The sequence below is a fragment of the Vulpes vulpes genome, chromosome 13 (genome assembly GCF_048418805.1).
Source record: "Vulpes vulpes isolate BD-2025 chromosome 13, VulVul3, whole genome shotgun sequence".
In the NCBI taxonomy this organism is placed as follows: Eukaryota; Metazoa; Chordata; class Mammalia; order Carnivora; family Canidae; genus Vulpes; species Vulpes vulpes.
The window spans coordinates 159469057-159481207 of NC_132792.1; the positions used below are offsets into that span (position 1 = coordinate 159469057).

The following is a 12151-nucleotide window of genomic DNA, read 5'->3' on the forward strand; positions in this document are numbered from 1 at the left end:
GGCCCTGATCTAATGACATGACCCCTTAAAGTAGCAAAGAGCTTTCTTGGCTGATGACAGGGGAAGCCAGGGAAATTTGAAGTGTGAAAGGACTCAGGATGCTGTTACTGGCTTGAAGATGGAAGGGGCCACATGGGAAAGGAGGCAGGCGTCTGTAGGAGCAGGAGCTGCCCCCAGCTGACAGCCAGCAAGGAAATGGAGAGCTAAGACCTGCAGCCACGAGTAACTTGGTTCTGCCAACACCATGAATGATCTTCCCCCAGAGCCTCCAGATAGGAGTCCCGCCAGCAGACACCTTGCTCTCTGCCCAGTGAGAACCTGAGCAGGGAACCCATAGAGCTATGCTTGACTTCTGGCCTGCAAAAACTGTGAGATATTAAATGGATGTTTTGAGTTACTACATTTTATTATAATTTGACAGCAACAATGGAAAACTAATGTAATTGAATTTTTGTATGATATTTAGATGTGGAGGGAAAAACCCAATACAGGTTTCATCATCACTATCCTCTACTGTCACACCTTGGTGTAAATCTTGAACGTTTTTTGTTCCACCCACATGTATATTTCCAAACTGTGCAGGATCCCCAAGGAGATTACTGGAACGATACAGACCCAGATCTCTTTCAAAGCTAGAAACTGGTAGACTCTCCTTTCAAGTTCCTCAAGAACCATCTGTTTGAGTTGTAAAGGGAATTCTTCCCTTACGGTAGAAAGCTAGGAGACCTCTGCCTCTCTTAGACATTTGTAGGAAACTAGAATGATTCTTAAACTCAAGAAGTTAAAAATGAATGAATGAATAAATAAATAAATAAACAAACTCAAGAAGTTATAGAATTCTATCACCTGTCAGCTCCAAAAATGAGTAGATTTGCAGTCGCCCTACGCATCCACAGGCCCCTCGTGCTTGCAGCTACACTCCCATCATTGACTTGTTCGTCATCAGGCATTCATGTGAGGACACTGAAGGGAAAGGCTGGTTCTCTGTAGGCCGTCCCGGAATAGTTCAGATTGTTGCCCCTGGCTCAACTAGTGCACGAGAACATGATATAAAATGTTCTTTCTGCTTCGTCCCTTTCAGGGAAAATGTAAATAGGAGATTTTTTCCCATCGCTGTGGGGTCAAGCCCTAACTCCAAAGGAACATAAGTTAAACCCTTTTCAGTCTTGGCAGTAGACATGTGACTTGGTCTCATTCCTTTCCCTTGGGCCCAGCTTTCCAGAGCCACAATTTTATTTTAAACTTGGTCAAAGGAGTTTGGTTTTAATTATGTGCCTTCCTGAACTCCTGATAACTTTCAAGTTAAAAGCTTTTGTGGGGATTTTTCTAAGCCTGTCTCTGGTGTTTTGAGAGCCCTACACATTTCACAAATCAAAACCGGCCTGGTTCCTGTCCCTTTGCCGGGTTGCCATCTGAATTAATGGCGATCTTCACTCTGTTCTTTTATTAGAAACAGGTCCCAACCAATGAGATTATTATGGGCATGAAAGGAGAGAGCCTGCTTCTTGGTTTGGGGGCTTTTTTTTTTTTTTTTTTTTAAACTATGGCCGCCTTCTACCTAATTCTTTTTATCTCTGTTTTCTGTATTCATACTGGTTTCTGAACAGCTTTTTGTCTCTTCCGCTCCAGGGTCTCACTCACCATATCTAGTGCCCCCAGCTGGGCCGTAAAAGCGGTGAAAATAATTCCTTCCATGAACAGTTTTTATCGAGTATCAGACACAGCAGTCTCGCTTCAGTGGCCATCATTCCCCTTCAGTAGAGGTGGAGGAGCAGCACTCTTTAACTAAAACACTCAGAGAAGTTCCTTGTACGACTTCCAGACCAGAGCGTGTGACATCATACACATGTGCATTAACCTGCAAACAGGAAAGATACTCATGCCTTCTCTAAAACACATGATGTCATCACGCACAGATAAGCTCTTCAGACCCTATTGAAATAGTAGAATAAGAGTAACTGTTCTGTTTTTAAAAGTGAGAGCCCAGGGGCGCCTGGTGGCTCAGCGGGTTAAGCGTCCGACTCCTGATTATGGCTCAGGTCCAGATCTCAAGGTCTCGAGATCAAGCTCCGCACCATGCTCTGTGCTCAGCACACGTTCTGCTTGTCCCTCTCCCTCTACTTCTCCCCCTGCTGTGTCTGTCTGTCTCTCTCTCTCAAATAAATAAATAAAATCTTTTAAAAATATAAAAGAGAGGTACCTGGGTGACCCAGTGGTTGAGCGTCTGCCTTTGGCTCAGGGCGTGACCCCGGGGTACCGGGATCGAGTCCCACATCGGCTCCCCCGAAGGAAGCCTGCTTCTCCCTCTGCCTGTGTCTCTGCCTCTCTCTCTCTCTCTCTCTCTCTCTCTCTCTGTCTGTCTGTCTGTCTTTCATGAATAAATGGATAAAATCTTTTTAAAAAATAAAAATAAATAAAAGAGCCTGCAGAGAAGAAATAGGGCTATTGCCAGAACATAGGTAAGAGGAACTCACATTTCTAGCTTCTAGAAGATCCTAGACTTAGCTGGGGTCCCTGAGCCCTGTGTTGTAGGGCATCTCCTTATTTGCTGCCCGCTAGGCCGACTTCTTAGAATCTTCTCTTGGAAAACCTTTGGCGTTCATTTCCCCAGCCTGTGTTCTGCTTGCCTCTTATGATGTCACTTCCTGGCTTGCTATTCCCCTGAGCCCACTTGGGCAGACTCCCACTCTATCTTGTCTCCCTCTCTCCACATTCACTCAGGAGTCTCCCTGCAGGGATGGCAGTCAGCTTATTAGAATGAGAAGCAGTGTCAGGATAACAGTGAACTGTGCTTAGCTTGATTGACAGCAGGATAAAAAGGGAAAATTGAAGTTAAGTCTCTACCAATTCAGAACCTCTGCTCCTTTTACCCAAACTTTTCTCTCCCTAAATCTAACCAGTGTTTTTCATCAAACACCAGATTATCTTGAACATCAAGCCAAGGAAAACAATGGTTTCTAGAGGTATTCCACCCACGAGAAAATGAGGAAGTGTGCTCTAAAAAGGTTTTTATCAGAAGCTGGGAAATTGTACCCTAAGTCCTGTATATGTTTTGTTTTGTTTTTAAAAGAGAGAAAGGGTGGGGGGAGTGCGAGGGAGAGGGAGAGAGAATCCTACATGCCCAGCCTGACATGGGGCTCAACCTCAAACCCCTGAGATCATGACCTGAGCTGAAATCAGGAGTTGACCGCTTAACCGACTGAGCTACCCAGGCGCCCCATGTCCTGTATACCTTTAAGCTGGCTTGCCTTTCAGCCCTTTGGGAACACTCCTCTTAAGCTAATTTCTATTACGATGAGAACATCATCGCCTCTAGAAATCCCAGTTGTCTTCCTTCTTTGATACTGTTTGTGTTATGGCAATGTGCTGCCTCTACTATATCCACATCTTGATTCTTGAAGTTTATATGCTCTCCTCTAATGGGCTGGGTTGACCTTCCCAGGACATAGCTAAGGTAGCCCTTGAAAGCAATAAAAAATAAAGAAAAAAATAAAAAACCTAAGGAGTCCAGATAGCTCCAAAAGTCAGGTAAAAGCAAGGGGCAGGGGGTGCGGGGGGTGGGCGGCAGCAGGGGGGGAATGTCAGAGGGAGTGAGGAAAGATCAGGGATTAATTTGCAAGTCCTACTTTCTCTCATCTCTGTCTCCCCTCGTGTCTACTGGATCACTCATCACCTAGACATTATTTTTATTAAAGTTCACCCCAAAATCAATTGATAGCACAAATCTTAACATGCCTTTAAAAAAAAAAAATGATGAACAGTAAACTGTGATATTTGCTCTTGGTTGTTCCTGGGCAGAAATCAGGGTCATTCACCAGCGTCTCAAGTGGCTGTAAGACACGTCTCCTGCCGGGATGCCTGTAGGGACAAGAACTGGTATGGCAAGCACACATTTGAGCACCCTTAGCAGTACCTTCCTCTCCATGCCGTCTCTGGAGAGATTGTTTTAGGCCTCTTGAAAAGCCTATGGAATCTACCTTTTCATAATCAGGAACTTGATTGCTGCTTGGCAGCTCTAACCTTTTTTTTTTTTTTTTTTTTCTGTCTTTAAGTGTTCATATTTTATATCCACCTCCTCAGTGGAGGCCAGACTGTATACACAGCCATACTATACTGTCACAGATCTGTCTGAGAACTTCCTTAGGGGTGATGACAGGGCAAAAATAGCTTTATAATGTTTTCAGATCATTCTAAATGAAAAAGGTTAATTATATGTCATTCTTATAGGAATAAATCAGTGGAAATGATTAGCATGCTTTGATATATATATATATAGGCTATAAGTGATCCCTGGTAAAATCCTGATTTACTTGTCTTAGTGAAAAGAACACCGTTTCTTCACTAAAGAGATAACTGCCAGAGTCTATAGGGCAAGCTGAACTTGAAGCTCAAGACGTAGCTAAAATCTTACCCAACAAATGAGTTATCTACAAAGGAAATTAAAGCATTTTCAAGTGAAGCCCCACAGTTTAGCCATAACAAAGTCAATAAAGGAACATGATTTGTCAGGAAGTTCATCGGGTCTCAGTCGGTGTGCACCATGTGGGGAAGGCTTCTGCTGTAGTCCGGAGGAGGCAGAGCAGTTTGGTTAAGCAGGGGTCCTCCTCCCTGCCCGAGAGGTGGTGTGGCATGTGTCTTTGGAGAGACTGATAAGGATGGTTCTCCCGAGGCGGTGGCGGGGGGTGGGGGGGGTGGGGAATGGTCCTCCCGGATGGATGATGAAGTTTGAAGAAGGCAGCTCTGCCTAGAAGCAGCAAGAGAAAGTAGGTGGTCTCCTAAATTGTTAAATTGTTGTTTCATTTGATTGCCCGTGACCTCAATTCCCTGGATCAAAGGTCCTGTGTTACCACTCTTACCAACATCAGCAGCCAGTAGAGTATTTTTCCACCCAAAAAGGGAATGGGGGAGGGGTGCGGGGCGGGACAGGAAGCTGACACTTTGAGAATGTACCTCCTGGCAACTATCACATTTAATTCTGACCGTGAGGGTACGTGGTAACTTGCTCAGGGTCACGTAGCGAGCTGTCGAGCTGTCGGAACAACTGGGGCTCAGCTCCAGCCAAGGACATCACACTCCTTCCCGGAAACAGTAGCGGTTTGGTTCAGGGAGTCTTTACCGGGCACCCGTCATGTTCTGGTCCTGAGGATGCGCCCGGGAGTACGTGTGCGTGGATCGCGGGCCGGGAGACCTCCCCCCGTAACGACGTGGTTTTTTAAACATATGAGTGTATGTCCTTGTGTTTCCCTCACCTTATCTTCTCAAAATTCGTGACTTTTAGGAAGCCTTCATGGGTGGGCCCGCTGGCTACCCCTTTTCTCTCCTTAGCACTTACTCACGTGTTGTCCCACGTCGCTTCGGATGAGCTTGTTTATTATGTTCCTGGTGCTCTCCCTGCTGTCGTGCAGCTTATTCTGTTTATGCTTCCTTGGTGCCTCTTCTGCAGGGCTTTGCACGCAGTGGGTTCTTAAGTTCAGTAGACCCTTAACACTTGCTGGTACGGAGTTCATCGTAATTCATGATCTTTGGCATGTCACAATTTACAGGTTTCCTGGGATGTGAATTGGAATTCACCCAGATGCCTTAAAGGCTGGATCTTACCACTAAGCTGGCGAGTGGGCAGAGCCAACAGTCTGGCATCTCAGTTTTACCTGAGTAGACTCGGAGCATTTTTATACATTAATTCTTGAGAAGCGATTAAAATGCAGTTTCTTTTTTTGAAAAGAAGCTTCAAGCAAGAGAAAAAAGCCTTAGTTAATGTTGAGAAAGTAGTCATTGATAGTGTGGGCCATGCATATGACTCTTCCTGAAGATCAGTTGTAAATGAGAGACAGGGAAATTTCCTCAGTTCCGGGTCTGTAAGTTTTAGGATATTCAACTCCGAGTGTATGAGAATGCTAAAGATACACCATATACTCTTCTTACTGGCCTCCTCATCTCAAGTGGGACACATCCTCACATTAGAAAGCCTTTGTTTAAGTCCAGTGGTGCTTGACCAGGGCTGCACAACAGAAGCACCTGGGGGACTTTTATCAAAGTCCTGCAGGATATTACTAAAATTTTTTACTTACTTACTTTTTACTTTACTTACTTAAAAGATAAATATTTTAAATAAATGTATTAAATCACCTAGGGGATATTTATTAAAAAATACATGTAAGAAGGCCCTACTCTAGACCTAGAGAAAGAGACTCTCTAGGATTGAGATTGGGATGTGTACATTTTTGAAAAAGCACATGAAAGAATTCTGATGAATATACTCCTGATTTAGAGAGAGAATTCCTTTCAGCAAATACTTCTGGACAGCCTTAGGGGGTGGGATATATTGCGCTGTCGTGCTGTGTTGGTTGACAAACCAGTGGCTTCCGGGAACCGTTTAATGCTTCTTCAGCAGAGCAGTGTCACTCAGCGACTCCTCAGTAGTCAAAGGATTTATTACTCGTTTTGTAGATTGTTGGACCTTTGTTTCTCTTCTTCCTTCTTTTGTGTGTCCTCTAGGACTTTGTTGCTCTTCAGTATCTCCAAAGAAAAAATAAGTAAATATATTCAAATCACCTGAGTTTTTATTTGCCTGAGTTCTTTGGGGGGGGGAAAGGTGGAAATAAGAGGGTAACAGTCATCTATGATTTTTAAAAATGTAAATTATCAACATAATCATGTTTTGTTGTTTACAACCATAGATAAACCATTGATAGATAACCAAGCTTATGATTTATATCTACATCCTTTCTTTTGAGACCCCAGAGTACTTTCTTCTTTTCATTTGGTAACCACCATCCTAGGGACTAAGGTGGGACTTACCTGCTCCCCACACCCTCTGGCCACCTTTCACTACAAGTCTAGGCTAAAGCCAGAAACTGTCCTGAGTTTTAATATTTTTAGTTTGCAGTTTCACTGAGGGCAGGGTTGGGGGTTTGTGAACTGAAGGAAGTTAATAGAATGTATATTGAGATCCCGAGAGGCCAAATGCCACACAGAAAATCAGTCCCTCCTAGAAGACAAGGCTGGTTTGTTAGTTGGGTGGTGGTGGATAGGGGTGGGGGTGCGTTTTTTTTTATCATTTTACAGTTTGCTGACTTCCAGTTAAAAAAGATGCTCTCCCCAAAGTCGCAATCTACTGAGTCAGTTAACATGAGCTAAATAGCCTTTTGTGCAGTCAGTTGAGTTGCTTTTCTTAAATTGCACCCATATCTCCAATTGTGAAGTTGAGACATCTGATTTGAAAAGTGCATTTATAAATGGAAATAATAATTATCAGTCCCTTGCTAATGCTTGTTTTGTTTTTGTTTTGTCTCTTCCTTTCTCTAGCATGAAAGACTTTCTAGGTAAGACCTTTCCCTGTTTTATATGCATGCTTAATACTTGTGAGAAGTGCATGTGTAATTAAACTCAGCTTTATATCATGTACTCATATTTCTCACCTCCTTCCCTTCCTTTTCATTTCCTCAGCCACCACAGTAGTTCAGACTTTTATTATTTCCTGCCTAAGTTAATGCAGTCGCTTCTCAACTCACCTGCTACCTTCAGATTCTCCTCCCTCCAGGTCATTTTGTATGCTTCCACCACATTGATTTTCCTAAAGCACCTACCAGGCACCGTGCTACGGAAACAACATGAATAAAACACTACCCTCACCTTCAGTAAGGGCCAAGGTAGTAGTATGGACAGGTATTAAGAGCAAAGAGAAGAGGCCATTAGCCTAATCTGGTTGTTCAGGGAAGACTTGCAGGGTAGATGCCCAAATTGAGATTGAGTTTAGATACGGTCATTTAATAGTGGAGCTAACACGGTTCCTTCTACCTAGATGGTGCTCTGTGATAATTTACTGAATGAGCTAAAGACCAGTGTTGCAACTGCTGAAAAATTAAGGAAGCAGATCAGAGTTTGGGGGAATGATAGTCTGTAATTTTTCACCTGACATTTGAAGATACAAAACTGATCTTCCTGAAGAACAGAATAGAAAATAGTAAAGATTAAGGAGCCGAAAGTATGAAGCTGTCTCCCTTCCCACCATTCCTCTGATAGAGAAGTTAAGAAGAGGTTGAGGGGAAATGTAGTTATGGGATAACATTGGGCAGATGAGTCTTATAATCTGTTTGATAACTGAGCTTGTTCTACCTTAATAATATATTCTAAAACGTATAAGCTTGCATGGGTTCTTCCTCTGCTTACCCTCTCACCAGGCACGAGCTGAAGATAAATAATTTACATCTAACCTAGCAGAAAATTAGTTTTGTAAATGTGATAGAGACTGGTATTTTGCTATAGTTAAGTTTTTTGAATTCTGTTATATTATAATGGCCATTTATGAAAAGAGACTTTCCCTATAGACCTCAAAATATGCTATAAAAACTAATGCTTAAAACAGCGAGATACTAGTTCAAGAATAAACAAAGATACCAGTGGAACACAATAGACAGTCCCCCAAAAGCCACATGTATCAGATGATTTTTCAACTCTGGTGGGGAAGAGTTATTTAATAAGTGATCATTGGAAAATAAAAAATAAATAAATAAAAAATAAATAAAAAATAAAAATAAGTGATCATTGGGGACAACTGACTGTTTGGGAAAACACATCCTTCCCTGAAGCCATACCAAAAAACAAAAGCAAAACCCAATTCAAGATGGATTACAATTTTTTTTATTACAATTTTTAAGAGAAAAAGATTTTACTACAAAAGCAATAGAAGAGAATATTTATAATCTTTATATGGGAAAGACTCTCCCAGGCACGGTACCATAGGGGAAAAATTGTCAAATTTAGTTATATAAAATTTAAAATCTCTGCTAGTGAGAGACACCCTAAACAGACAAAAAGTAAAGTGAGAAAATATATGTGCAGCTTATGTTAGATATTTTAAAAGCCTTGCTACATAGGATGTCCCCACAGTATAACAAGCAAAAGATTAACAAAGGCTATGAAGAGACAATTCAGAAACAAGCAGTCAAAGATACTGAACCTTCCTAGTGATCTACAAATATTAAAATTAATGACAATGACCTGTTTCTCCTATTGGAATAGAAAGGATCTAGCTCTGAAGGACAGTATAGCAATACGTATATCAACATTTAAAATTACACCCTTGATCAAAAAGTTCTAAGATTTTATCCTAAGAACATAATTGGACAAATGCTATAACTAAAAGTTATAGACAAGTCTTCTCACTGTAGCATCATTTATAGTAGCTAGAAAGTTCAAAATAATATAGTTTCTGTCAATATAAGATTAAATTATTATACAGCCATACAGTAGAAGACCGTGCAGTCATTTTTTTTCTAATGAGGCAGATCTATATCTACTTACATAAGATAAGGTGAGATGCCTCTGGGCGTAGTGATAAGTGGAGGGAGGAGGAGGAGGAGAGTTAGACAACAGTATGTATTATCTGGTTTTATTCATAGAAATATATATTTTTTAATGTATTTATGTGTTTAACCTTTTGCAAGGATAGAAGTAAAGTGTTAATGGGGGTTATTTCTCAGGCAGGATTATGGAGTGACTTTTACTTTCTGTTTTAGACACTTTGGTACTACGTAAGCACGTATTGCTTTTGTAATCAGAAAAGTCAGTAAAGAGGTTTCTATTTACAAAAATTTTTTTTTTAAGTGTAAGAAGAAAAAGTTGTGAAGAATGTTGCAGGCCTTAGCATCGCTGTAAGACCAAGTGGCCATATGTCGCTAGGAACTCTGCCTCTCCCCCTCTGTGTCCTCCTTGTTGCTCCTCGACTTCCTCTAATACTTACTTCGGCTCCCCCACCCCCAACTTTGGCAGTAGCTACCACAGGACAGAGCCATCAGATGGAAGTTCCACAGCTGTGACTCTGCACACATCCCGGATCGGGGATGTAGAGCTCTGCAGGGCTGGTTTGTACATAGCAGTTTTATGTGTGCCACACTTTCGTTTGGAAAGAACAAAGTCTGGGAAAAATGTAAACCACTATCGAGGAGCAGGATGATCGTTACACTAGTGTAAACGGATCATCAGCTGAGAGGCCCTTCCACTAAGGAACTCACCGCTCCTGGAAATGAAGCCACCATCAGCTCTCAGAGCTCAGCTGCTGGAAGATGTAGCAATCCTCATCACAGGCTAACAGTCGCAGTGTGGACTGGGGAACAGAGGGTAGAAAAATAGCTGTTTGGGCACGGCGGTGGTACCCTGAAGTGAGATTCCAACTAACCAGCAGTGCACCTAAAAAACATAGCCCTCATTGCCACCCCCTCCCCATCCACCCTCCAGCTCAGAGCTCCAAGTCCATATGTTTCTGATTCATTGACAGTTCATTGGAATCATTGTCTAAGAGCCATTGGGATCCAAGAAACTTCTTATAAAAGCACACTCTTCGAGGAAAGCTGTTGAACCCCAAACTAATTTGAAAAGCTCTGAGATTTAAGTCCGTCCATGAATCCAAACAGCCAGTTTTTCATGTAAGCTCCATTCTTGGCAAATGACAGCCTCCTCCTCCAAGCCGGTGCAGCTTAACCCCAAGGTCCAAGAATGCCGGCAGAGGAGATTCAGGGAAGGAATGTGCGTTGTTTTTGGCCGGAGTTCTCAAGGGCTTCTTAGAAAAGGCGTAAACTACCCTGAAGCATTACCTTCTCCCCCATTTCTTCATTCTCAAAACCAACATTTACCTTCCATGTATCTGCCACAGGTTGGAATCAGGAGGTAGTAACCCTACAAGCAGCGATTCCTATGGGGACCGGGCCTCAGCAAGGGCCCGCCGGGAGGCCCGGGAAGCCCGCCTCGCCACCCTGACCAGCCGCGTGGAGGAGGACAGCAACCGGGATTATAAAAAAGTAGGCTCCTTTGGCAACTTTTCTGTTGTTGGGCTACAACACATAAACTTCTCAGCCTTTTCCCCAATGTAGAAAAATGAGCCTAGTTCCCATGAAGCAGTAAATAGTAGCAACTAATTTCTTCGGGCTTCTTGCTCTGCTCCACCTCTTCCTCTAATGTCCTCAGTGCAGTAAATGTACACCTCGAATCAGATACTTAGAGGTATAGGAAAAAGTAAAGATCGACAATTGTACACAGGAGAAATAAAAGTAGTGCTGTGTGTCTCAGCCCGGAGAGTCCTTTGTAGACAGTGACGTTATGAACAAACAGATGCTTTTACTGAGGACCTGCGAGTGTCAACCAAATACTTCTTGGTGATGGTACATGATAATCTGGTTTGGAGGCAGTTGAAAACATCTTACAGTTCATTTCCTTTGGTTCTTGCAGAGGAGTACCTAGCTCCAGGGGCAGACTTGAAGGCTTCCCTTTCAAGTGCTGAGATGCTGGGGGAGAAAACCATTTTTGTTACTGAAATGTTTGTTTTGTTGATGCTGTGTTAAGCAGAACTTGACTAAAATCGAGATACACACTAGATTGGCTCTAAAAAAAAAAAAAAAGAAAAATTCTCTTTGTATGGGGAACCACAACGACTACATTTCTCCCCGGAGATTGGTATTTTTGAAGTTGGAGCACCATTCTATTCGTGTTTAGCACCTGGGACTTCACCAATGTTAAGAAGCAAGAACCAATTGGCCGAATGTGTTCTGTTTCCTAGACTTCCTCCATCTTCTCCGTGTGCCCCACAATGATGATTTGGGGGGGTTCTCATAGGATGAAACTGCCTGAGTGCTAATCCCGGGAGCCCTGCCTCGTAGGTGACCCGATTCTCTTTCCCTCCTCTCAGCTCTACGAGAGTGCCCTGACCGAAAACCAAAAACTGAAAACAAAACTTCAAGAGGCCCAGCTAGAGCTAGCAGATATAAAGTCCAAGCTTGAGAAGATGGCCCAGGTAAGGGAGAAGAGGAAATAGGGTGGGTGGCAGGGGGAGTATGAGGAGGCCAGGTAACCTAGGGGTCAGAGATGGGAAGTGACATGGAATTAAGATTGGCCCTTCTCTGGGATCCCTGGGTGGCGCAGCGGTTTGGCGCCTGCCTTTGGCCCAGGGCGCGATCCTGGAGACCCGGGATCGAATCCCACATCAGGCTCCCGGTGCATGGAGCCTGCTTCTTCCTCCGCCTGTGTCTCTGCCTCTCTCTCTCTCTCTCTCTCTCTCTCTCTCTCTGTGACTATCATAAATAAATAAAAATTAAAAAAAAAAAAGATTGGCCCTTCTCAGAGACAGAAGACAGAAGCCCTTTAGATTCTAATTTGATTT

At 42.9% G+C, this 12151-nt stretch overlaps 1 protein-coding gene across 11 annotated transcripts in view; it reads left to right on the plus strand.

Annotated features, from left to right (window-relative positions):
* Nucleotides 1–12151, plus strand: part of PPP1R12B (protein phosphatase 1 regulatory subunit 12B) — a 204882-nt gene that overhangs the window by 174975 nt on the left and 17756 nt on the right. For 10 of the 11 annotated variants that reach the window (XM_026018025.2, XM_026018028.2, XM_026018026.2 and 7 more), the window contains 3 exons: nt 7306–7322; nt 10652–10796; nt 11681–11785. In XM_026018025.2, coding sequence (XP_025873810.1) covers nt 7306–7322; nt 10652–10796; nt 11681–11785 — 267 coding nt within the window. Of the gene's footprint in view, nt 1–7305; nt 7323–10651; nt 10797–11680; nt 11786–12151 lie in introns of those variants that run through there. The other variant, XR_011996431.1, reaches the window with a different exon arrangement.